A 27,617-nucleotide genomic window follows, 5' to 3' on the forward strand; every position below is an offset into this window, starting at 1 on the left:
AACTTAATTCAACAAGGTTAAGTACCCTTAAATCACGTTATTTGTGATATGCATGTGTATCATATTCTGTAGATTTTATCGCAATATTTTAACTACTATACCGTGCACTCTGAGTTTTAATCGCTATTAATTGCTGCTGAACAAATATAGTCGTGGTGGTGGTTGAGCAGAATTGATACTCGGCAATGGTTTGACATTTGAAGATACAGCATACAAACAACCTCACAATGCAATGATTTGCAGTAAGAGAGAAGCATTTATTTTCAATATATCCAGATCTGAACAGTATAGGTTGCCTTTAAGATCAAGTTATTATAACTAAACAGTATTTTAAAAACGATTTAATGCAAACAATCAAATACAGACACCTTCCAAACTTTGTAAGGGTCTGATGTAAATAATGTAGGAACTGGTTTTAAGTAACTTTCAATCAAAAAGAACTAGAATTCCCACGTGCACTAGTGCAAGTGATGAATTGCAAAGCACATTTTATTCAAAGCCAAATACAACGACGGTCAATTTTTGGCTGGTGGTTTCTTCTGATATGAGAGACAATAATTACTCAACAAAAACCAATTAATTACAAAGCGTAAGGACACAACACATGGCACCCAACGGTCCAAAACAACCAAGCCACAATATTAAACTGAACGATCATGACATACTCATAAAAACGACCAAAAAAAGAATACTAATGTAAAACTTCGTGGAAACAACAGAAAATATGGGGGCATATACCTTCTGAACATCACGTATCTCTGCCATGCCATCGTCAAAAGCAAGTAGCATTCTGCGTAGACGCCCTAATTCAGTACACCACACACTGCGTAGATCCAACTTATTCTACACAACACCTGCACTAGTGTCATACCTGATTGAATCCAGGATCTTCCTCAAATGATCACGCATGGGACAGCCAGTGCTGCTCTTGCTATATTTTGCTCAACCTTCAGTAGACCCTTCGTATTTAACGGCAAACACTCCTTGCATTACGCACATGTGAAATCTTATTGAGCATTTACCTGAAGGCATACCTTGATATTCCTGATTGATTTCAAGCTTAGTGCTCTCAATTGTTCACGACTTGTGTGCATCAACGTGTGAAAATTGCAACGAAGATTAACTGCTGAAAACACAACACAAAGATTGTTGATCGCGTGTGACAACTACATATCTTGTTGCATCGCGCATCCACGACGTTAAAACTCGGGGGGGGGGGAGGGAAATCCAAATGGGTTTTAGTTAGGACTAACTTTTAGGATTTGTATCGCAACAATGTTTACTACTACTGTGCACTACACCGCTTGTTACAAGGTCACAATGGCAATCTGATCATACGTTCTTCAATTTTCTTTCTATACACGAGCTATGAGTAACATCATGTCTAACTTAACTAATAAATACCGTTCGGCTAGCTAGAAAATACTACAGTGCAAATCAACCTTCACATATTTGAAGTGAGTGACTAAAATCTTAAGCATAGCTGTTGTCAGTCTATCATTGACGATCTACGCAAATATTTAAAAAAAAGAAGAGAAAACTTCACACCGGAAATCTCAAACACTTTTACAACTCGGCCCGTTTACGATAACGATACGACTGTTTCTAGTTTGAAATCTAATAGGGGATGTTTATTTCCGGTTTTAATGATCCCGATGACAGTCACACAAACTAGTGATAATCAGGTGCAGAACTCCTTACTGACTTGGGTCACCTATCACTTCAGCTCATTAATACTAATAATTAATAATGACCCGCGGCAAGCACTGACAAGCAGATTTTATCCATCGACCAATTCAATATCGCAAGACCAGCAGAACTGGCTGCCAAAACGGATATCCGACGAGAACGCAGTTTTTTCTCGTTCTTGTGATCACAGATGCTGTGCTTGAAACAAACTCGAACGTTGGCTGCACACTTATTTATCAAGAAACATAAGTCCGTCGTTCCATTTCCATTCTTCTGGCATCACGTTACCACCCAAGATGTGGTTTCTCAGCAACATCAGAAACGTGTTTATACTTTCTTCCCAGTGCCGTTTCATAACCTTCTATTTGACATGATTAGGGCTTTACATTCCATAATGCTAAATGTATGTATTTACTAGATGCACACCAATGCAAACATACTTAAAAAAAGTAACATTTCACTTTGGCTCCTAGCTCATCAGTCTATTTGAATCATATTATGCTCTCACTGTAAGTGTAAAAAGTTTAAAGTTGCCTCTTGGGCGTTTGATACGTGCCGTCAGCTCCAGCAACATCTATTATACAAGTCCAAAATTTACAGACATCAACTCGTGACTACCCAGTCCGCTCATCAGGGGGAGAAGAGGAGGGTCACCTTGTTTATCTCTGCTGAAGCCACAGCATTCGAGCCACAGGCAATCCTTTGGTACTGTCCGGTAATAAACGACGCTGTCTTCTCAGTTCTAGCATCCAATACCCCTTGAAACGACGTGGTCAGCCAAGTCATCAACTTTCGAGAAACAACTGTAAAATAAATAGCAAAGAAGTGCGTCCTTTAAACGCTGGTCTCGACAACAAATGAGGAACATTATGCTACCTGTAGACCATGGTGGTGTCGGGTGGGGCCAAAATTACCGAGCCACTTGTGGGTGCTAGATAGCTATCACACAAGATGTGCTCGGAATCCACCACACATGGGCCACCATCGTCTACTAGCATAACACTGCTTGGCCCACCTCTGAAAATGTGATGTCGCTGGAGCTTTGCTCAGACTATCTGCGGCAGTCTTCGTACTGGACTGGCTGAAACTGTAACAGACATTTCAGAAGTACCTCTGTGTAACCTTTGCCGATCCTGAAAGTGATGAGAAAAGTTGACAAGATGTCTGTGAGCTCACACTACTGCCATGCCGGAATCTCCACCATGCCCAACCGCAGGCAACACCCGCTCCCATGAGCAAAAACAGCTCCATATCCTGAGGGCGTTTATATACCTGCACACAGCCTGACCACGCTCTCCCTTCCTGACGACGCCGAGGGCAGCAAGTTCATCGTAGCGGCCATTTCGGTTTTTACTGGAACACAAGCACTGCATTCCTGACAGATACCTTCGTCGCATGCACTTCCAAATCCTCCAGGTGGCGCTGTCTCGGATGCCCCGATCTCGACACCAAGGCGCGGGCCACCAAATAAATGACTGCATACCTTTCCTGGTATTTGTACCTTCGTCTTCGCTAGCCCGCCTGCTGCCCCCTTTTTGTTTAGCACTACCGAGCATGATACCTGTTCACGTTCTATTCGTCTCACTATCTTCCGCTACGACATTGTGCCCAAGGTGACCTCCGTGCCGTTACGACTGATGTTCCGCCAGTTCGCACTGATTTCAATGAACGAGAGAAACGGTTATAAACATGTGCAATATTCCTCAGCACTTTTTCTCAACACTTCTGACACAAATTTACGGTAAAGAAGGGTAGTCCGAAAGGGTAACCTCATATTTTACAAGCACCGCTCCAACTCGGCATTAAGAAAGAGCACATTTGTCCAACTCAGAAAAACTGACGTGCAACTGAATGGGGGACAAAGACAGCCGCCTGAATTTATCATTACAGCACATCTACATTGGACAGGTATTTGCGGATTAGTTAACAAGCATTTCCAGTTTTCCGTTCGAGAAGCTGTTTGGGTATTCTACGCATTCGGTTCATTTCGCGGTCACATGTACCTCCACAAATGCAATCCTACAGTGGAGTTCGCAAACGGAGACGCAAGCCCTGCTTTTCCGCTGTGCAGTTTGAAAAGATGCTGATCATTCTGTCCTCTCCTCTTACCAACCGACATGCTTAAGTGCTACTTACACTGTTGCACCTGGAATACGTCACGTTAGCAACACGGAGAGAGGCAACGCCGAGAGCGCCAAAGCTCTGAACATACACGACTTTCACTTAGATATTTGGAGTACTTACAAACGAAACAATCCCCCTATATGCAGTTACGTAACAGACACCAGCCAACGAACACAGGAAACCCGTAAAAATATGCATTCAGCGAGCACTGTACTGATTTTCTACCCAGCCAGAACCAAAGCTCGTAGGTGCTAATAATTTGCACAGATTATTGTATCATATCACATACATGAGATAAGACCTTTGAACAGAAAGCCCTGCGTGGGCAAATCTTGTGTAAGTACCCCATACGTATAACACATTGAGTGAGATGTAGCTGTTTTATCGACGTACCCACACCAGAAAACCAGTGAACCTGAAATAGTGCTGCTGAAGCAACCGCAGAGCCTGAACACAATGACAGACGTGAATTTATAACCTCTATTTCATAGTAGGAAAGGATTTCATGTTCGTGGGTCGGTCAAAGCTATGTGACCCTTTCTCCCGACGGGTATAAAATAGTAACTCTAGTACTCCCAGTAAACCGCTCAACTTGCACCTACCTGCCACAAACATTATGTCACCTTCCTATTGGAGGAGAGCCTGCATCTGTGGAGAGTCTGTCATCGTGGAGCAATCACCGGCACCACTGTCTGTGTGCGCCTGCTCTGGTGTTGTCTCCATTGACACAGAGTTTTGGAGGTCTTCTTTCGCCTGATGATCTGTGGATTTTTGGTATGAAAGTTCACGCAGTCCAGTAGTCGTTTTAGTACATACATAGTCTAATAAAAATGTCTCATGAAATGCAAGGACAAACTAGCAGCATGAACTTCTGGTATTACGTTAAAGTTTAACCAACGTTTGCCACACGTGAATTATTCACAGTCACAGATTTGGTTCCATCCCACCACCTATGGTTGCGATGGCTCTATAATTTACCATTTTATTAGTAGGCAAGAACTAGATGCTATTTAATAACAAACCTTATTACATTTAGTGCAGGGCTATAGCTCATTGAAAATAATGGTCCCTAAAATCTGCATGGGCCAGTGTTGCAACAACTCTAGAGCAGTCTTTGCATAGATAACTTGACATACCATTACTATTATCTGCATCTTTGATGCCTAAAGCTTCATCTCTCTCTTTGCTCTCTCTCTTCTCTGACTCTGCGCGTTTCTCTGGCTCCCGTTTCTCTTTATCCTGAGACTGACTTCTTGATCTAAAAGATACAAGAACATTAATACAATTACATCTCATTAATTACTCACATAATTAAACACACACATTAAAAGCATACACTAGTGATCATAGTTATTATAGTGCAGTTACTTTCATCCTATTACCACTAATATTAACTAAATGGTAATACATTTACAATAATAATATAGTAATTAGTAGTGATGTCAATCGGTTGGACCCAAGTAACCGATGATCGGTTACAATCGGTTACTCGGGGTGTTGAATGCCTGCGTTTGCGTAACGTCGTGTGCATGTACGTGTGTGCATGTATGTGCTTGTTTAGCCAGCGTATAAAATCCCTAGTGTTTCCTAGGCTTTAGCCCCTCAACAGGAAGTAACTACGGCGAATGTCGGGTGATTCCCGAACTAAAATAGCGATGATATCTCTGATTCTCGTCCCTTTTCCAAGTTTTATTGTTCAAGTTTTACATTTATTTCAATTTTTTTCTTTTTTTCCGATGAAATCAATTATGGATTTTGATAATCAAGCGCTTGATTCGAGCCACTGTTCAACCGATGATCGAGTATAATCGATGATCGTGACATCACTAAGCGCTTGATTCGAGCCACTGTTCAACCGATGATCGAGTATAATCGATGATCGTGACATCACTAGTAATTAGTAAGTAATATATTACTCCTATAATACAAGAGTATTATTCGTTCACTCTCACTAACGAAAGTGTGATGTTCATAGTAGGGCTGTATAGGACTGCGTACACTGAAGTAAAAGACTGGCCAGCAATCAACGTACCGCTTGTCTTCGTTCCTCTGTCCGGAATGTCGTCTGTCGCGCGAGTGCGAGCGGCTGCGCGACCTGTGACGCGACCTCCGTTCCCGCGACGACGACCGATGCTTCCGCGCGCGTGACTTCGAGCCGTCGCGGCGATGGCGTGACCGATCCTGCCGGTCGCGCGACCTTGACCTCCGGCGATCGTGCGACTTTGACGACCTCCGCCGCCGATCGCGCGACCTTGACCTGCGCCGGCGGTCCCGCGACACTGAACTTCGGCGGGATCGCTCCCGCGATGACCGGCGCCGTTGCTCGCGCGACCTCGATCGCTCGCGCTCCCTGTAAGCCTCCTTCGACTTCGACTTCGACTTCTCCCGCTCTTTCGACGGCTCTCCGCCTTCGTCCCCGTCGGATTTCTCCGCCGCCGGCGCCCCCTCGCCGCCGTCCGTCTGCGGCGCATCCCGACCCCGCGTCGTCTCCTCGCCGCCGCCGCCGCCGCCTCCCTCGCCGTCAGCCTTCTCCCGCGAGCGCGAGCGGTCCGTGTCGTCGTCGCCGCGTCCGTGCGACCTCGAACGCGACCTTCCGCCGGACTTGCGGCCGTTGCGCGCGGCGGCGCGGCGTGCGTGCTCGCCCGACCGCGAGCGGCGGCGCCGGTGGTCGCGCCCGCCTCCACCGCGCTGCTCGCGACTCCTGCTGCGCGAACGCCCCCTCCTAGACGGACGAAAACAAGATGCAAATTCAGTTGTGGTGGGGTGGCTGGGTACAGTGGGGTGGCTGGTTGGGTGGGTGTGGTGGGTAAATGGGTGTAGTGGGGTGGATGGGTTTAGTTGTGTGGGTGGGGTGGGTGGGTATAGTGGGGTGGCTGGGTGTGTAGTGGGGTGGCTGGTTGGGTGGGTGTGGTGGGTAAATGGGTGTAGTGGGGTGGATGGGTTTAGTTGTGTAGGTGGGGTGGGTGGGTATAGTGGGGTGGCTGGGTGTGTAGTGGGGTGGCTGGTTGGGTGGGTGTGGTGGGTAAATGGGTGTAGTGGGGTGGATGGGTTTAGTTGTGTGGGTGGGGTGGGTGGGTATAGTGGGGTAGATGGGTGTAGTGGGGTGGCTGGGTGTGTAGTGGGGTGGGTGGGTAGGTGGGTGAATTGGCTTACCTGTGTGGGTGGTTGGATGTAGTGAGGTGGATTGGGTGGATGGGTGTAGTATATGTAGGATATGTTCATCCTGGAGACTACAAAATATATAATACTAACCGAGATGCAACACCGAATACAATCACTAAAACAAAGATTGACGCTAATTTCTGAAATTCAACATCTAAAAAATGGTTTTTAACAGATCGGTGGCGATCCTGTCACGAGAGAATGAGTTGTCTATGAGCGTCACCTGCCACGGGACCTGCTGTCAGATCGCTTCCTCTCTCGCGATCGCTCCTCGTCTCTCTGCTTCTTCTGCTCCTCCCGCTCCTTCTCCAGCTCCTTGTCTCGCTCGTCTCTCTGCTTCTTCCGCTCCTCGTCTTGCTGCTGTCGCTCGACATCCCTCTGGTGTCTGCGCGTCTCGCGTTCCTCGTCCGGCGCGTTTCTCTTTCTCTGCAAGTTCGAGAGCACACGTCGCAGCAACGGCCAAAAAACGGAAAATTCAACTTCGGGGAGCGAGAAACAACCATGTAGGACCTTGCATCGACGTGCAATGAATACAACATATCCGAGACAAAACACATACAAAGCACATCCGGCATGTCTGGTGCGTGTCACCTTGTAAGCCTAGAGTTGTCAACTGCTCGCATATTATTATTATTACTATTATTAGTGAATTCGTTCGCTTACGATCATTTCTTCCACTGTGGCGCGGATCCTGGCGTATCCGACGTGCTGCTTGCCCATTAGATGGTCATCGATGCGAGATTGTGCGTCGCCGACGATTAGAAAGGCACCGCAGATCTTGCACACTTCCATCTGCTTCTCCTGCGATGTCGCTATCTCTGCCGTCTGCGTGGATGCAAGAGAGGCTGCGGTTAGTCAGTCCACCGTACAAAGGCCTTACTTATGTGTGCAGATCACTGAATGCACTCTCTGCCATATATAATTAATATTCTCGACTCTCCACAGATTTTAACTTGCTAGGGATGCCATTACTCGCTAAATTACTATTAGACATCTTCCTACCCCAAGCTCCTTCGATAGCCTTACCATTCTCAAGCTTTCTCTCTCATCTTTTAACTGTTCACAGAGCTTCATTACTCCCTGTGCCTCCTCAACTTTGCCTTCTAAGCCCAGTTGTTCTGCCTGCAACAATAATTGCATTTCACACCACATTGCTTTCGACTCGTTGATGTGTTTTCAATTAAGTTTGCAGAGATTGTTAGAGACTTCACAATTATCCACAACTTTTCAAAACTAAATTTGGACAAACATTGAAAATAGGATAAGATTTAAAAAAATTTATCAGCTCATTTTAGTGTCTGTAAATATGGTATCATTTTAAAAAGGAAACTTTTCTACAAAAACTGACACACTGACAGATGTTTTTACTGAAAATATACCTGTTGAAGTAATCCATTAACCTTCTCAGATAGCATGCCAATTTTTTCTTCATATTTGGCTGGCATTGCATTATTAGGCTGTAATAAAGTAGAATAATACAATCATCTAAAATTTATATTACTGTTTCTATTCAAAGAATGGTACAAAATTAACTAATGGCAAATAGGTATTATTCAGATACAACATTCAGTTCCTCAATGCCTTATTATAACTGACGAAAAACAAGTCTTTTTATGCACATTTACCTTGCTTTATAAATTGTTTATTGTGATGCAATACTGTAAGCAAAAAATATATTAGAAACAGATTTTTCGTAAAACAAAAAAAACGTCGATTTTTCTTTCTACACACGATCAATCGTATAAATCATCCGACGCATGGGAACTTACGTTGGTTTTCTCCGCATTAAATGACAGCCTCGCTTCGCCTCGACGAATGCGTCTCTCGACATCATTTAATATTCCCTGCAAGAAACGCAGAAACTCTTCTGCATATCCCATACGTTGGAATCGAGACGATGTCAGATACCTGTAATAACAACACATCCTATATATAGAAAATTCCCAGACAAACCATGAATCTTGTAGTAATTGTAAACCTTACGTAAGCCTCGTACTAAATACTACACATGCCAAAATACTGTCACACGTTTACACTCTATATAAAACATTATTACACAATTAAAATATTACCCAACTAGGAGAAATAAATAAGGATAGAAATTAAATTATGAGGCTAATAAATGATAGCAAACATTATGTTAAGATAGCAAGATTATATTATCAAGCTCTACTTACTCTTTTCTTAAGGCTTCATCATGTATTTTATCACATGGACCTAGAATATATTCATTCAGATGTATGGAATTGATTAAATAGGTTTAACAAATAACTTCTGCATTTGTTTGTAACAATGAAGTTGAAAAATATGCATAATTTGATGTCTCCAAATGGCTAATTAGTCAAAACTAAAATTTAAACTGATATCCATAATTCATGCTTCCATGGCATATTTACAGTTCTACTTACCAAGATCAGCTCTTGTGTTTACAAACAGCTCATGAGGGCAAAACCCACACAGGTATCTCTTGCAAACCTGTGATAAAATGATGTAAAAAATGTGTACATATGTATGATCATTTTGTGAGTTTTTAATATTTACAGCCTACAGTACATTAGTTAAATTCATACTGCAAACCTACGCTAAAGCAGATAATTCGGATCTTGTTGAACTTTCGCACTAAATTAAAAACTATTATAACCTGTTACAAAATTTCGAAGTGACGAGCGGCAATATTTCGAGCGCCATTTCTGTTGACCTGTGACGTACAGATTCCCAATGCGCATAGCGTTCGGCTAACTTCGGCTCCAAGATCAAATGTATCATGGGATGCCAGCTGTCAGTCATGACGTCATGACGAAGTTAGCCGAACTCCAGGCTATGTTGAAAGCAACCAATTCTGATCATTTTAAAAGGTCAATTTGTAAATTTCAAAGAGGAATGTAGCTAAAGCTGATGTTTTGACTAACGTATCTAAAATATATATTATGAGTATGATAACTAATAAAACATTGTTTACAAAATTGTATATACTATCAGTATATAATTATAAAAAATAATATAGTTTTTAATATTTCCGTTCCAGTGCATCGTACTTCAGAATACGTTGAAGCCGGGCCGTGACGGTTAGAGTTAGGATTAGGGTTAGGGAGTAGGTAGCTCTAGTACTATAGCCCGCGTTCATTAACTGCCGCAGGGCTATAGAACATTGTCAGCTCGATTTCGCTGCCGCGCAAACTTGTTACAACCTGTCCCCACGAAAAATGAATTGCAAAACGCAAAATGATCGGGCTTTTTAACACTAATTTATCTATATGGACATCTCACCTATCTTTTTGAACACCTATCGTTCATTAACTGCCGCAGGGCTATAGAACATTGTCAGCTCGATTTCGCTTCTGCACTTGGTCCCCCGATTGGTTCCACGAAAAATGGCTCAGAAAACGCAAAATGATCGGGCTTTTTAACACCTATTTATCGACGTGGACATCTCACCTATCTTTTTGTACACTTTCAACAACTTTACACCATGTATTTATCCTTTTATTACTCAAAGTCAGCACTACTGTCATTCCCGTTTGAAATATTCTGGGGTGCGAACGCGTGACATCACCGGATATGTAGGCAAAACACATGGCAACTATGGTGCATCTATCGTACAATACCGGTGATGTCACGCGTTCGCAAAGTTGTGGAAAGTGTTCAAAAAGATAGGTGAGATGTCCATATAGATAAATTAGTGTTAAAAAGCCCGATCATTTTGCGTTTTGCGATTCATTTTTCGTGGGGACAGGTTGTAACAAGTTTGCGCGGCAGCGAAATCGAGCTGACGATGTTCTATTACACTGCGGCAGTCAATGTACGCGGGCTATAGTAGTAGAGCTACCTACTCCCTAACCCTAATCCTAACACTAATCCTAACCCTAACACTAATCCGAACCCTAATCCTAACCCTAACCGTATCAAATAGTGACCAGGGTACGTTCCGGCAGTAACCTGGGGGACATAAGTCGCGGTCATGGTTTGGCTCGAGCCAAATGGGCTAGATTTGGCTCGGGCCGGTTTGAGTCGGCGCGTTCACACGTACACAAGTGAATACTGTCTGTCAAATTCAAATTCAAATAAATTTTATTGCACAAATATCTCACAGATACTTTGGCAGTATGTCGCGAGATGGCATTGTTTACGATTTAGAGTGTTTACTTACGTTCCTAGTTTAATTATCAATCTTGAAAACGTGCATCCTAATCTAATTTTTCTAATTTTTATACTGTTTTGGACTTTATTTTGTCGAAGTACACGTTCGACACTCGCGGCATCTACCGCTCAACCGATTCTACCGCTCTACCCCTCGCCGAAAGCTGGTGCTAAAATTTGGCTCGGGCCTGGTCCGACGTTTCGATGGGACCAAATCTGGCACGGGCTTAATTAGGCTCGAGCCAAAAACGTCCGTGTGAACGCTCGGCTCGAGCCAAATCTGGCACGGGCTTAATTAGGCTCGGGCCAAAAACGTCCGTGTGAACGCTCGGCTCGAGCCAAATCTGGCACGGGCTTAATTAGGCTCGGGCCAAAAACGTCCGTGTGAACGCGCCTATAGACCCTATGACTATGAGCCACAGTGACAGTGGCAGAGTAAGAATCTGCGACTGCGATTTATATTCAATATTCACATCACGACTCGTATTATGGTCGTCTGTATACATTGTCTTTAGGAACAGAATACATAATAATTGCTAAGTATTATTAATTAATATTATAGTCAAGATACCTCTGCGTCATCCCAACGCAGTTCTTTGGATTTTTCATCACTTGCAAGATTTCTATTTCGTCCCATAAGTTCATCAAGTAAAGCGGCGGCAGCCTTCGACGCCATTTTTGATTTTGCGTACTTTGGCGTCAACAGAGAAAAGCCGAAATACGGTATGTTTATTTTTACTGTGATTACTATTATTACATTTAGTAATAGTATTTGACATGGGTATTAAATACTTTGTTTAATATAATATTATTGTAACAATTAATCATGTACTTATGTTGTTATTAACAGTTCGCTGAAGTTCGTGTCTTTACGAACAACACGAACGTTGCGCAATTTTGTGAACACGCATGCACAAGAACATGTGACGTCGACTCGTTACACGCGGATATAGTCGGATCATTGACCAGCGTTTGTGAAATCGCGTTGTAAAATTCGCAGCTGGTTTTACATCTTATTCGGTTTGCCATGGATCCTACCGATACACAAAAGCATGAAGTCAACAACTGGGAAGACCGAGGAGACCTCGAGCCGGGAGGAAACGGCGATCCCGTAGAAAAGCTCACAAAGCCATTTTCCGGCTCGAGCTTTGGTTTCAACCCCGATGCTGCGCCATTCGTGCCTTCATTTGGCAGTGCCCAACCTCAAAACAACATTGTCCAGAATGCAGAAAATACTTCAGGTAATTTGAAGTGGCAAAATCATAGCGTAATAGTCGGGGATATTTTATCTCGATATTGCATCAATTATCTTGTTGCAATAAACATACGATCTGGTTATATTTCATTATTTGCATGATCATGATGCAATGACTGTGAGCTGGGCATGCGTTTTTTTGCGGTTTCTTTAGTTCAGATTCAGTTATTGTGCTCTCTGTTACACGACAGCAGATCTCAACCCAAAAATTATTCACTACAAACCCATATAATTACTTCCAGTTCAGAAGAAAATTATCTGCAGCAGAATCTGCACATGTTAATCTCGACCACAGATGTTAGCTCCACCACATAGCACCTGACCTGGTGCCACCAGATTAAACAAAACGCAGTGGCTACGCGTCCGGAACCGGTCGCCTAGCCTCCAGGCTACGCACCCGGAACCGGTCGCCTAGCCTCCAGGCTACGCGTCCGGAACCGGTCGCCTAGCCTCCAGGCACAACGCACACAGTGATCGCGCGACTCGCGTACACGCATGATTGCGCAACAAGACGCTCTGCTGCCATCTATCCTTTCATCCGTCCTCTCTCGCTCTCTCTCTCTCTCATGCATACACACACACATTCCCTTTCTCTCTCTCTCTCTCTCTCTCTCTCTCTCTCTCTCCTCGTCTCTCTCTCTCTCTCTCTCTCTCTCTTGTCTTCTCTCTCTCTCTCTCTCTCTCTTCTTCTCTCTCTTCTCTCTCTCTCTCTCTCTCTCTTCTCTCTCTCTCTCTCTCTCTCATCTCTCTCTCTCTCTTATCTCTCTCTCTCTCTCTCTCTCTCTCTCTCTCTCTCTCTCTCTCTCTCTCTCTCTCTCTCTCTCTCTCTCTCTCTCTCTCTCTCTCTCTCTCTTCTCTCTCCTCTCTCTCTCTCTCTCTCTCTCCTCTCTTCTCTCTCTCTCCCTCTCTCTCTCTCTCTCTCTCTCTCTCTCTCTCTCTCTCTCTCTCTCTCTCTCTCTCTCTCTCTCTCTCTCTCTCTCTCTCTCTCTCTTCTTCTCTCTCTCTCTCTCTTCTCTCGCTCTCTCTCTCTCTCTCTCTCTCTTCTCTCTCTCTCTCTCTCTCTCTCTCTCTCTCTCTCTCTCTCTCTTCTCTCGCTCTCTCTCCTCTCTCTCACACACACACACACACACACACACACAGGGCATCAGCCAGAGCGTCCCATTGCGCAATCATGTGTGTACTTGTCCCAAGCTCACTGTGTGAGATGGATGTCCGGACGCGTAGCCACGGCATAAACAAAATTATTTACATTTTCTTGGCTGCTGTACCAATTTATGGCATCAAGCGATCTTTTAGTTAAAAAAAGTTACAGGCGAAGGGTGGACAGCAGCATTTGTCGGTTTTGTTAGGCATGGAGTATCATGTCGTAGTATCATGTCATGGCAGCCAGTTTACAGAACAATAGATAAACTTTTGTACCACAACTTATAATACTCGATAACCGATAACATAGTCACGATAACATACACCGATGATACTGTTTCACATCACTTCCAAAAGCACTTGCAATATGCGCAATAATGCTTATTTGGTTACAGGAGAGACAAATACAGTGAGAGAATCGTCACCACCTGCGGCAGCATCGCTAACAGATGGAGGCGCTGGAAGAGAGGGTGAGCACGAAGCTGGTCGTAATGTAGGAATTTATATTGCTTGTATCTAATTTCTTGAGAAAAATAGGCCTGATTTGTGCTCGGGTGCATTAATTTACTTTTATAATCGATGAGAAGTCGGTTATAATTATGTCATACACTTACTTATCCAGATATTACTGTATTACTTATCCAGATATATTTTGGACTGTTTTTTTTCTGTCATAAACTGATAGATTTAAATAGGTGATAGAATCAGGCATTGGGTTGTGCACATATCTTATAAGATTAGCCTATGTTAGTAGTTTGTAATATGTTAATGTTCTTGTATGCTCTATTTTGCAGACTCTCCTGTGAGCAGTCAAGATGATGCAGGTACATTTCTTGCCTTGGCTTGTATATATGTGATTATAATTGAATAATATGAAACAGCAGTTCTGTTATTCATAGATAATTGTTTACATATACATGTGCACGTTCTGATGTAGCTACTGGCACATTTCTAAAGTTGGAAATTTTTTTAAATATCGACATCAAAGCTTGGCAGTCGGACTCCGTAAACCAGTTATCCTTTATCACATTTGTCATGCCCGAGTTATGTTTTTCCATTCACTTTAGTTTTCTCCACGAAATAATCTATACTTTGTCCGCATCTTCCGCGCATCTTCGTAAAACCACGTCTGCACGAACGACTGCTCTGCGCATGTCTTCACATGATTGTCCATGTGTAGTCTTCGAAGTAAAACGCGCGTAGTAAAAAAATCACTGGCGCGTCCCGAGGAGGCGACTACGCGTAATTGTCCACAAGTAGTTAAAAAAAAAAATTAAACGCCTAGAAAAAATCGCTAGTGTTTCCCGAGATAAGTCGTGATAAGTCGCGCGACGAGACGACGAATCTCACGCGCTGATCTTCTCGCGTTGTTTTTGTTTATAACTCACTGGGCAACTTTCGGTTATGTGATATGTTTGATTCTATCGTTGTGTCGCATTTTAATTGTAACTATTTTTGATTAAGGATCACGTTATTTTAAATATTGTATATATATTCTTAAAGATGATTTTAGTTGTAGTGATATAATTTTATGAACCAATATTTTAAGTGATATCTATGTCTTACCATGGGACATATATTATTGTAAATATCAATTTCAGTTTTATACTGCCTGATGATATCGTGTTTGCAAAAGTTATTGTATCCCCCGCGACGAAGTCGGCGGGGATACTATGGTTTCATGTCTCTCCAGCCGCCGCCGCAGACATTTCCCTTCCGCTCTATAACTCGACCCCTAATTGACCTAGCGTGACTAAACATCGTCTACTTACACATCTTGGGGAGAAGGTGCGCAGCGTACCAAAACCAGGTCACTACGACCTTTATTTGACCTTCACCTTGACCTTGATCATATTTCCCTTCCGCTCTATAACTCGGCCCCTAATTGACCTAGCACTACCAAACTTGGTATCCTTACACATCTTGGGGAGAAGGTATGTCGCGTACCAAAACCAGGCCACTGCGACCTTTATTTGACCTTGATCATATTTCCCTTCCGCTCTATAACTCGGCCCCTAATTGACCTAGCGCTACCAAACTTGGTATACTTACACATCTTGGGAAGAAGGTATGCCGCGTACCAAAACCAGGCCACTGCGACCTGTATTTGACCTTGACCTTGATCATATTTTATTTCCGCTGTATAACTCGGCCCCTAATTGACCTAGCGCTACCAAACTTGGTATACTTACACATCTTGGGGAGAATGTGTGTCGCGTACCAAAATCACGTCACTGCGGCTTTTATTTGACCTTGACCTTGACCTTGATCATATTTCCCTTCCGCTGTATAACTCGGCCCCTAATTGACCTAGCGCGACCAAACTTGGTATACTTACACATCTTGGGGAGAAGGTGTGTCGCGTACCGAAACCAGGTTACTGCAACCTTTATTTGACCTTGACCTTGACCTTGACCTTCATCATATTTCCCTTCCGCTCTATAACTCGCCCTTAATTGACCTAGCGCGAGCAAACTTCGTATACTTACACATCTTGGGGAGAAGGTGTGTCGCGTACTAAAACCCCTAAGGCAACCAATTTTAACATACTTGCACATCTCAGGCAAATGAGTTGTGTAACAAACCTTTGTCTTTGCGACTTATTTAACTTTACCTACCTTCTACGTCCTTACAGAGATATTTCATTCATACTAGATCACGGGGGATACATGTAGTTGGCGACAACTGCCCTTTCTAGTTTTAATTGTAACGTTGTTAATACTAGTTTTGCAATAAACCTATTATCTATCTATCTATCTATCTTGTTGCTCCGCGCAGCTGATTCGTGGGAGGCGCAGGCTGAAGAGAGCCCGGCGAGCACGCCGGAGGACGAGGAGGAGGAGGAGACGAGCGATGCGCCGCAGGGAGAGGGCGTGCGCGCCCCGCCGAAGCCGAGGAAGAAGCACATCAGCAACGAGCCGCTCGTGAAGAAGGAGCACATCAACGTCGTCTTCATCGGCCACGTCGGTGAGCGCGCGCGGGCGCGGCGCGGCGCGGCGCGGCGGTCCAAAATCAAGAAAAATCGCGATCGCCCTCCTTAAAGCCGTAATTTCGAGAATTATCTTGTGTTTCCCCCACTTTTATGATACACACCGTTATTGCTTGAGTAACAAGTAGTGTTTTTCAAGGTAATGTAATGAGTGATGTATCCGCTGTGAGGTCAGACTATATTTCGCTATATATTTTTCGGATTGAGCGTTTCTGAGCAAGAATCTCACAAATATAGCTTTAAAAGACGACAGTCAAAATCTACTTTTTCGTAGATGTATTGGGTTCTGCTGGGTTGAATGTGCAGGATGTACGATGTACGAAAAAGTTTTCATCAGGGTTTTTTTAAGGGTCTGGATGTGTCTATTGTTGATATTATTGAGTGTCAAGTGCTTATTTTTAATATTGAGTGGTTTGCTTGTTGCAGATGCGGGTAAATCTACTATTGGCGGGCACATCATGTGAGTGGTCATTCCTAGTTAAATCTCTATAGTGTAAGGGTTTTTGCCATGAAAACTAAACCCTACCGTGGCTGCCGATTTGTCTTGGCTGTGATTGTGTGCTCTCATAGCAGGTCAATGAGTGGGAAGTGACAGCTAGACCATTTATTAAGCAGGGTGTTACCTTTCTTGCTGTGAGGTGATGAATGGAAATACAGTTATGCTTGTGGCTCCTGCAGGTATCTTACGGGGATGGTGGAGAAGAGAACGCTAGAGAAATACGAACGAGAGGCGAAGGAAAAGAACCGAGAGACATGGTAAGAGGCACGTTCAAATTAGAGGGGTGGAGTAGGCACTTTAAATTCTTTGGGCCATTACGTTGGCCATATGCACAGGCACTTGATATCCCGACTCAACACATTTGTATGGGCATGGATGCACAGTATGCTCACATGCGTCCTTGCATAATGTTGGCATTCAGGCATACAGATACACAGTATGCATGGTCAGACGCATTTATGCACACGGACGCACACGCGAGGCATAATACTCGTCGCACACACATATGCATGCGTACATACATATACATACAAAGCATTCATAACACACACGACCAGAGCTACTGAGCAGTTTATTACTTTAAGTATTTATAATGTGAACATTTACGTCACACTTTTGATGCATCGCTCCAATCTCGTGTAGGTTTTGCAGAGAATATTTCATACGCATCGCTGACAGCGGTATAAACCCTGAACTCGATTATGATGATGGTTTTTTTAGGCTTAGAATTACCAAGCAAGTAGACTCACTATGCCGTGTAATTATATTGACGGAGCGTAAACGTTCCGATTGGCTGATGCAGGTACCTCTCCTGGGCCCTCGACACCAATCAGGAGGAGCGAGACAAGGGAAAGACGGTGGAAGTCGGCCGCGCGTTCTTCGAAACTGCCAACAGACACTTCACGATCCTCGACGCACCGGGCCATCGGAGCTTCGTGCCCAACATGATCGGTGGTGCTTCCCAGGCCGACTTGGCCGTCTTGGTGAGTCGAATGGGAGCGACAAGGAAAAGGAAACTCGTCTGCTGGGTTGTAGTGGTTATGATTTATGTAGCCGTGCCCGCAACTGTTTGCTGTGTCAGCCTGTGTGTGTTTTAATTTCTCATTGGGTCTGCTTATTTGTGGGTTTGCTTGGGTTTAAGATGGTAGCAGACTATGATTTACACATATCCTTGAGCAACTATTGATTACAATTGCTGCATAATGCATTTCATTTCTCACTGCAGAGAAGTGATAGAATGGTCTAACCGACTCTAACGTAAATGATGATTTTTTGCCAAGTTGTAAGTAGAAGATAATTATTGGGTGCACTAATGGCCTCCACGTTGTAGTGCATAATTTTGCATAAAACGTACTTACATTCCAGGCTTACCTTGTTATCTTGATCCTCGTTGTTGTTTCCTATCTCGTGTTTGTTATCAATAATATCATGTATAAGTACATACCTGTAGTGCTTGTGTGCGTACAGGTCACAGTCGAGTAAAAAAGTGCGGAGAAGCTATCTAGAGTTCTCACAAGAGGGCACTGCTATAAAAATCTATAATTAATATCAGAGGCCATCTACTGTGCACAGTTGCTGTGTTATTATTGAAGAATTAGACATACTGATATAACTAACCAATCATATTAGGGTAATTGCATTTGCATTTAATTTGGTGTGATTTTAATAGGTATTTGCAATGTCTGACACCACAGGTATTGTTACAATTATCATGATACTAGATATTAGTGTGGATAATTTTCAACAGTCTGTGATGATCAAGTTATCCCTGTCTGATATTGGAAATATCTGTGGAAGACTTACTTCTGAGACTCATTTATATATATAGTAAAATTTGCAATTTTTTATTCTCAAAGTATCTTCATTCTGTTAGTAAATATAGTCAGATTAGATCAGCTAGATTTCTCATTGTATAGAAGATATCTGAAATAGGCAGGTATTGTCTTTGCAATTACATGTATTTCTTATATAAATCACAAATATCCAGTCACGCCTCTTCTTGGGGCAGATCATTCGAGCAACTATTTACTAGTTGGTCAACCATCGGGGTCAGTATTAAGCTGGCTGTTGTTTAGCAGTCAGGGGTCATTACAAGACACCTGTGGGAAAGCTCATTGGTTTGTGCTCTCATGTCGTGTAGGTGATATCGGCGCGCAAAGGCGAATTTGAAACCGGATTCGAGCGAGGCGGTCAGACGCGCGAGCACGCTATGCTTGCGAAGACAGCCGGCGTGAAACATTTGATAGTTCTCATTAACAAAATGGACGATCCGACAGTGCAATGGGAAGAGACAAGGTAAGTGGTGCTGGTGTTTCGTGACAGTGGTGTGTGATAAAGCAGGGAGTAGCAGTTGATGAGCACGTGATTGCTCGAGTACATTGGTCGAAGGAGCGTTGTATGAACAATTATTAGTCAAAGACTTGTTGTAATCCATTATGTTATCTATAAAATTCAAACTCCGACACAATTATACACCCTGGAACCTTTTGCTTAACTCGGGGGGCAAGGCCTAGCTTGTTGATGGCAGCAGCACAGCAGTAACAGTAGCAGCAGCAGCAGCAGCAGCATATCATTGGCGGGCGAGCACCGATGCTCTGTGACAATATTAAGTCACAATGTGTCATAAAACTAACACTGTGTTTTGCCGCTAGGTACAACGACTGCAAGGAAAAGCTCATCCCCTATCTGAAGAAGTTGGGGTTCAACCCTAAGACAGACTTGTACTTCATGCCATGCTCAGGCCTTACGGGGGCTTTTCTTAAATATCCTATAGACGAACAAATTTGCTCGTGGTACAGGTGAGTACGCAAGCTTGGTGCATCATAAGAGCCTCTATTACAGGTGTTTGTTATTATTATCATGTATGCATAGTACCAATAGCTCATAGTAGAGAAGAGTATGACACCGTTTTAACAGCGTTTTGCAGTTTTCAACTTGTAAATATTCTATCAATATGTGAATAAATATATTCAAACTTTACCTTGTTTTCGTCTATGATTCTCCCTTAATCATATGACACCACCAATTTACCTGAAAATCGTATGTGTTCTACAAAAAAGTTTTTTTAATACGACACGGTTTCACACAGTTTTCCCAAATGTTCGCATGTATTCGGCGCAAGTTTATTATTGGATTAGTGTTCTATTGTCTATGACGGAACGATGGGGGCTGTTGGGGATATTAGGCATCGAATTGTATTCAGCGTGTAGCGTTTCCAGCGTGCTAGAAATAAATGTGTGCTCACGGCGAGCTAGCAGCTGATTTTAGCTGTGTTGCCATCGTGTTCCTGATGATAAGGAAGTGAAACAAGTGCTGTTACTGTGCTTACCTAATATCCCCAACAGCCCGCAGCGTCCCGTAGTTGCAACCTGGTGCTGCCGCCGCATATCAACATGCGCCGAATACATGCGAACATTTGGGAAAACTGTGTGAAACCGTGTCGTATTCAAAAAACTTTTTTGAAGAACACATACGATTTTCAGGTAAATTGGTGGTGTCATATGATTAAGGGAGAATCATAGACGAAAACAAGGTAAAGTTTGAATATATTTATTCACATATTGATAGAATATTTACAAGTTGAAAACTATGCAAAATGCTGTTAAAACGGTGTCATACTCTTCTCTATTATGGGCTCTTGATAGTACGTGCATCGCGATCTGATGGAATACCTTGTTGTGGTAACTGAAGCAATAGTGAGTCTGTGATGATCTAGTTATCCCTGTCTGATATAATGACACATGTGGAAAGCTTTTATACTGAGACTCCAGAATTAATCATTCAATTATACTCATTTTTTTGTAGATAGGCATGGTCCAGTTCACATACGTTATGTGAGGTTTTGACATTTTATGTGCAGGCAATGCAGTACTGTGGTCCTCACTCTCCTTGAAAACAAATTTGTTTAAAGAGGAACAATAAGCTAGAATTTGAGAGTTTACTATGTTACTCATTACATAAAAATTGGTATAACCCTACATCTTTCTGCTATCATACATTTGTTGATAAACATCAAAACTTAGCTGTTGTCCATACTGCCATCACACTATGCGAGGGCCATCGACTGTTATATTACTTATAGTGAATATTTAACGACGAAGTTTCGCAAGTAGCATAAGTTGAATTCAATTTAGCTGAAGACGTGCAGTAAACCTAACGTGACCAACGTTAAATGAGTTGGTATTAAAACGTACGCTCTTCTCCATTTCAGGGGACCTTGCCTCATCGAGTATATAGATAGCTTACCATCGATGAGCCGACAACAGGAAGGACCAGTGCGCATGCCGATCGTAGACAGATACAGGGTGAATAAAGTGTTCCTCTAAAAATCCTCCCCCCCCCCCAATTCCTAGATACTTGAATATTTCGATTGCCACTAATTTTGATGGGCAATATTTTCCTTTAGAAGTTTGAATTTTCTGTGTGATAAACACTTTGTGACTTGTAGATGCAGGTTTGTATAAGTTATGCTATAAAGAAGTTGAAATGCAGTTGGCACTATCTTAATAGAGCTACATTCAATAAAATAGGAACTGGCTAGCCAGTGATGTGTGCATATGTAGTTTAGTTGAATTGTTATTTGATAATTATTATATTGTTATTTTCCATCGCCATTCTGCCGATGATGATTATTAAGTTATCCCTGGCTGAGGGTAATAACAACTTGCTGATACAACCAATCTGAGGCAGGAAGCACTGAATTGAGATGACCAAATATAATATTTTGAACTGATTCTTATTGTCTATGACATAGACAATAAGAATCAGTTCAAACTATGAGGACAATAGCTTTGTGCGTGTATTTTCCTAGATGTAGATTGTTAACGGTTGTTACCTGTTGTGAACTGCTGTTACCTACAGTGCTGTGCATATGTGATCAATGTAACAGTAAATCATCGTTCCCTCGAGATTTTCCATTGCGAAAGATCCCAAATGTGTTAGCTTAATTTTCATATTGGAAAACTACTAGTGTTGACAAAGGCTCGCATCTGACAGGGGTCGAAATTAGCGGTATCCCGATATCCGCGGGATAGTAGATTCTTGTGTTGGATACTAGATTTCAATGCTTGGTATCCCGCCGGGATAGTAAAAAAAAAATTGCCAAAATCGGGATAGTGGTTGTTGAGCATATTTGCAAGAGCGATGTTGATCATAAATGTGATGTGTATACATTGTATCAAGCGAACCAGACAATGCGTCTAGACAATACGTCTGCAGTGTACTTGTCTGTGCATATCTGTGAATCTGTTTTCATGTTTTTATATAATAATTACATTACATATTAAGCTGCGTTCACACGAGATTCACGGCCTCGCTGGTTCCGTACTTATCTTGTGCTGAATTCGGATGAAATACCGTGCTAACACAACCCGGAGCGTTCACAGGCTTAGCTGGCTACGTATAATATAGACTGGTAACCGTGTCGACAGTTCCACCCACTACACTAACGTCTTGTAGCGAACGGGTACCAGTATAGGTAAGCGCACTACAGTAAGAGGCCTCGAATTGCGTTCACACGACAGACAATACGCGGCCAGCGTGGTGCCGAATGTGTACATTCCGCGCCGAATAAGCCTCGTATTTCAGTACGGTACTTGCTAAGCCGCTTATAAGTCTTGAATATTTTTACCGTGTGAACGCTCGGTACGGAACTGAAATCCTCGTGTGAATGCAGCTATATTAATAATTTTCAAATGCTATTAATATTGCATAAGCTACGCTCACACGAGATTCACGGCCTCGCTGGTTCCGTACTTATCTGGTGCTGAATTCGGCTGAAATACCGTGCTAACACAACCCGCAGCGTTCACACGAGAATCGAGGCTTAGCTGTCTAGGTATAATAGTAAATAATTTCTCCGTTAGAGGGAAGTGTTTTTCATGATGGCGGCGCCCATGAAAGTCAGTTGTTTGTGGCAGTTTTTCAGTAAAATTACACAAAATGATGATCCAAATGAACATTACGAATGCTTTGGTGATGAAGAGGATTATCAAAAGGAAATTCGGAGAAATATTTTCAATGGCCTGAGCCTCAAGTGAAAAACGACACTCCGCCGCTTAGTATCAATGTAGCGCACTACAGTTTCGCGGCTTACGAGGTCTCGAATTGCGTTTACACGACAGACAATACGCGGCCAGCGTGGTGTCGTTGTTTCAGCGCGGAATCACTTTCCGCGCCGAATAAGCCTCGTATTTCAGTACGGTACTTGGGAGGCTGCGTATAAGTCTTGAATATTTTTACCGTGTGAATGCTCAGTACGGTACTGAAATCCTCGTGTGAACGCAGCTATATTTCAAGATTTTGGATACCAACATTGTTGAAATTACTATCCAAAAAATGGAATACCAGATCTTTGGGGGATACCAGATTTCAATACCTGGTATCCCGAATGGATACCATAATAAAAATCTAATTTCGACCCCTGCATCTGAGCGCGAGTGACTGACTAGGTTAGGTTTGTCGCCTTACGTTGCTACTATTTAGACTAGAGAGGGAGCTCATGCTTGTTTTTTTTCTACTGCAGGACATGGGAACAGTGGTGCTTGGAAAGCTGGAGTCAGGGAAGATTTACAAGGGACAGATGCTACTACTAATGCCTAACCGGGTAAGCAGAGAGTGTGCGGAGTCTCCTGTGATTCATCACTGTGGGTTTGTATGTGCTCCAGAACTTTAAATCTAGTGCAGGGTTTCTTATACATAAGAGGCACAGTGGCGCACTGCCATTGTCAAATTTAACATCGCAGTCTTCACGAATGAAATTTCTAAACACTGGACCTTCGGTCCACCAAGCCAGCAAAATTTACTGGACCGGACTAAATTTTACTGGACCAATATTATTTTGACATTTTTGACAATAAAGAACAAAACTTAAACAGTAATATCATTTTTTATTTTACCCCTAATAATACCTTCTACACACTGCTATGATAACAGTAGTAATACCTATCAAATATACATCAACATGCTTTCTACACATGCACTACAATATAAAGCTGCAAAATAGAAAACAAAATCTGCGTAGGTTAGTCGGTCAGTGCAGGCATGTATCACACATACCTTGCTACACACTGCTATGATAACAGTAAGGATACCTATCAAATATACATCGCATAACCTTTCTAACACACTGCTATGAAACAGTAGGATATACCTATCAAATATTCATCCTATAGCCTTCTAACACTGCTAGATACAGTAAGAAATACTATGACGTATTTGTTTAGCGATGAAACAGTTTAAAAAGTGTTATCAGTCCTTGTGCTTTGAAAAAAGCAGGCGAGTGAAAAATCAGCACACGCCGTTGGTTGCCGAGGTGTGGTGGTGTCGATTTGTCATCGAGTGCCTCGCGCAGGTTACTAGGCCAACTATAAGGGGGCTTCGCGGGCAATGGCCCCCCCGCCCCCCGCGGAAAAATTTTGAAATCTATACTTCATGAAATGCCATTTCGCAGCATTTTGGGATAAAAATTTAGCATCTGGCATTTGTCACTCGGTAAATATTCTGGACCATTTTTTAGGCGATTTTGTTTGTCAATCTAACAAAATATCAGATTATCTGAACATATTGGTGGAAAGAGCTTGAATCACACATGTTAGCATGTTTAGTCAAAAGGAACAAACACTCATTTTTCAAAGCAGGACTATTAGAAACTTTAGATAGTAATATATATATTTGCAACATCATAAATCATTCAGTCACTTAGTTTGCATTTTTTGTCAATGTTGGAAGGTATATTCAAAGTTTCATTTCAAGAAAACATACATGCTTTTTGGCCAGATAAAACTTCACTAAAAACCACATCAGCGCTCTTTAATTTCATGTTGTCATCATGCAATCTATCATCAGATTCAGTCTGCGATCTGCTGTAGCAGATTGAATAGAAGTAAACAGTCAATCACTTCATCAATGTTATGGCTTCGCGTATGATAGGCCTGGACGGTTTTGGTTTATGGTTTTGGGTTTGGTTCGAGTCAAAGCAAGTCAAAGTGCAGGCAAGTAGGCTTTGTGAGTTAACTGACGGTCCCGAGGTGTGATGTGTGTTTAGCGGTCAGTGTGTAAGCGGAAGAATACCAGAGTCAACCGATACGCGTCCCAGCTTTCCGTCCGTGTAAATAAATGCATGAGCGGATGAATTGATGTTAAAGAACTGCTGTTGTATAAAGCGTTACAACTTGTTCGTTATAAACATGTGAACCCGACCTTTCCGGGCAATGGTCCGTGATGTATTACAACCGTTTGCGTTTATCTTCGAGTTTAATAAGTTGGATTACATCGAAAAACAATACACGAAGAGTGTGTGCGCTTTTGATGATACTTAGATCGCGTTTTTTTCGCCAGCTTATTATATCAGTAAGTAGTCTCATAAATACTTGATAAATTATTTACATACTGTACACTAGAAGTGGGCTGAAAAAAAGCGGGTGGAAGCGACGGTCCATTAAACTTAGTTATAATTTAACTGGACCGGAGAGAGATTTTGGTGTCTCCGGTCGCACGGTCGCACCGCCTAAACGTCGAAGACTGACATCGCCGTTGTGAAAATGCTCTTGTAACCATTTTTAACATTCAAATTTTTAAGATTTTGCTGGGGGAGACCGCCCAGAACACCCCAGTGAGAGGAGTTCCCCCTCTCCCTCTTTCCCCCGCATCTGCCTGCAGCATCCGCATGCATGCCTACGGCACGCCTTTGAATCCACCATGCACGTTTTTTCACCAAACTGGCCATTAACTCCTTTGTCTAATTTTCCTTCAGAAGAAACCCTGAAGTGCTAACAATCTTTGAAACAACACCCTATATATTAAACTTAGAAAAAGCCTGGCCAGTAATGCCTGGAGCTCACTTCTTTTTTTCTGTTGCTGTTCTGTCGATGATGATTATTAAGTTATCCCTGGCTGAGGGTAATAACATCTTGCTGATACAACCAATCTGAGGCAGTGCAGCGGGTGTCAAAAAATGTTAAATGCATTAAAATTTCAATGTATTAAAATAATAGCATGGTTTTTATCAACAGAACATGATGGTAGAGTGGTATAGTTGCTGTTTATTGCTGCACTGTTATTTGGTCCTAATGTATTACTGTCTATTATATTAGTACATATAGTAGTACATATGTGTATATGTATGCGTGTGTGTGCGTGCGTGCGTGCGTGCGTGCGTACGTGAGTGCGTGCGTGTATATATATATATATATATATATATATATATTTATACTGAAGGTTTTACCCTAGTAATTATAGAAGGCATTTGGGTTATTGGGCAATTTATCCCCGATTGCTAATTTGAGTCAATTACGCTTGTCATAAGTGGCTAAATTACATAGAAAACATAGCATTACTGTGTTGAAAGTGTCGGAAGTAAACAACAGTTGCAAATTGGTGCGTGTTGATTAGGCAATTAAGGCTTGTCGGAGGATTTATGGGATGTCGTAAATTAGCTTCAGTTTTGAAGGCGTGTTGGGCAGGACATGCGTTAAAGGTCTGGAGTGAATCCTGATATGACAGACTACTTTAGTCTTATATAGACTAACGATTCCTATGGTTTTATTATAGACCTCGGTGGAGGTAATGACCATCATCTCGGATGAAATAGACACAAATGAAGCTGAATCTGGAGAAAATATCAAGGTCAAGTTGAAAGGCGTTGAGGAAGAGGTAAGGAGGACTGTGTAATAACCACTCCACATTGTATGTACTGGTACACACATGCGTGCGTGCGAGCGTGGGCATGTACTGGTGTTGATTTTTGTAAGTGTACTAACGCAGTGAGAGTACGTTGTTTCTATATGAAGTCCGATGTCAGAATACGAGAATCGGGAACTGACGGGACATTTTTATCTACTCTTTCAGGATGTCTCCCAAGGTTTCGTGCTGTGCACACCAAATGCACCATGCAGCACTGCCTCTACCTTTGATGCACAGGTAGGCGTGAATGACATTGGCAATGGCTAGTCATTTATCTCTGATAATAATAATAATAATAATAATAACAACAATAATAACAATAATAATATATTTACATATATTTTGTATGGTACTTTAAAACATGTTCACGTGCACATTATATGTTAGATATACGTGCATGCATGCTTCTGTCTCTTTGCATATGATCATGAAGGAGTACTAGGTGTATAGAGTAGTACTAGTGGAAGTAGTAATACACAGGATGGATTTTCAAGACTCATGACAAGTAGACGTGCTTCCATGATCCACATGTATGAATCTCTTCCACAGGTTGTGATCCTGGAGCACAAGTCCATCATTTGTGCAGGCTATAGCTGTGTGCTACATATCCACACCTGCATAGAGGAGGTCACCATCAAGGTCAGGCTTAGTCTCGTCTTCCTGTCTTTCCCACCTAGCCCCTCCCTTGTGTCTGTACCACCCAGCCTCTTCCTTGTGTCTGTACCACCCAGCCCCTCCCTTGTGTCTGTACCACCCAGCCTCTTCCTTGTGTCTGTACCACCCAGCCCCTCCCTTGTGTCTGTACCACCCAGCCTCTTCCTTGTGTCTGTACCACCCAGCCCCTCCCTTGTGTCTGTACCACCCAGCCTCTTCCTCGTGTCTGTACCACCCAGCCTCTCCCTTGTGTCTGTACCACCCAGCCTCTTCCTTGTGTCTGT

The 27,617-nt window shown here is 42.7% G+C and overlaps 2 protein-coding genes across 2 annotated transcripts in view; one reads left to right on the forward strand and one right to left on the reverse strand.

Moving 5' to 3' along the window:
• Positions 1 to 236: 236 nt before the first annotated feature.
• LOC106805930 (luc7-like protein 3) lies at positions 237 to 11,798 on the reverse strand. The gene is made up of 12 exons (XM_014807707.1): positions 11,684 to 11,798; positions 9,384 to 9,450; positions 9,153 to 9,192; positions 8,745 to 8,883; positions 8,355 to 8,432; positions 8,002 to 8,097; positions 7,639 to 7,800; positions 7,211 to 7,401; positions 5,846 to 6,163; positions 4,950 to 5,071; positions 4,416 to 4,574; positions 237 to 2,492 (listed from the first exon to the last, which is right to left on the reverse strand). The coding sequence occupies exons 1-11, from the start codon at positions 11,786 to 11,788 to the stop codon at positions 4,441 to 4,443; spliced, it is 1,452 nt and encodes a 483-aa protein (XP_014663193.1). The 5' UTR covers positions 11,789 to 11,798; the 3' UTR covers positions 237 to 2,492; positions 4,416 to 4,440.
• A 191-nt stretch (positions 11,799 to 11,989) lies between these two features.
• LOC106805935 (eukaryotic peptide chain release factor GTP-binding subunit ERF3A-like) overlaps positions 11,990 to 27,617 on the forward strand; it is a 19,990-nt gene continuing 4,362 nt past the window's right edge. Inside the window, exons 1-14 of the mRNA XM_014807723.1 lie at positions 11,990 to 12,353; positions 13,906 to 13,980; positions 14,305 to 14,334; positions 16,289 to 16,477; positions 16,926 to 16,959; positions 17,178 to 17,255; positions 17,801 to 17,981; positions 19,139 to 19,293; positions 19,650 to 19,796; positions 21,209 to 21,302; positions 23,522 to 23,602; positions 26,548 to 26,649; positions 26,845 to 26,916; positions 27,229 to 27,318. Coding sequence (XP_014663209.1) covers positions 12,140 to 12,353; positions 13,906 to 13,980; positions 14,305 to 14,334; positions 16,289 to 16,477; positions 16,926 to 16,959; positions 17,178 to 17,255; positions 17,801 to 17,981; positions 19,139 to 19,293; positions 19,650 to 19,796; positions 21,209 to 21,302; positions 23,522 to 23,602; positions 26,548 to 26,649; positions 26,845 to 26,916; positions 27,229 to 27,318 — 1,542 coding nt within the window. The 5' untranslated portion in view covers positions 11,990 to 12,139. The remainder of the gene's footprint in view (positions 12,354 to 13,905; positions 13,981 to 14,304; positions 14,335 to 16,288; positions 16,478 to 16,925; positions 16,960 to 17,177; positions 17,256 to 17,800; positions 17,982 to 19,138; positions 19,294 to 19,649; positions 19,797 to 21,208; positions 21,303 to 23,521; positions 23,603 to 26,547; positions 26,650 to 26,844; positions 26,917 to 27,228; positions 27,319 to 27,617) is intronic.

This window comes from Priapulus caudatus, unplaced genomic scaffold, assembly GCF_000485595.1.
Source record: "Priapulus caudatus unplaced genomic scaffold, Priapulus_caudatus-5.0.1 Scaffold133, whole genome shotgun sequence".
In the NCBI taxonomy this organism is placed as follows: domain Eukaryota; kingdom Metazoa; phylum Priapulida; class Priapulimorpha; order Priapulimorphida; family Priapulidae; genus Priapulus; species Priapulus caudatus.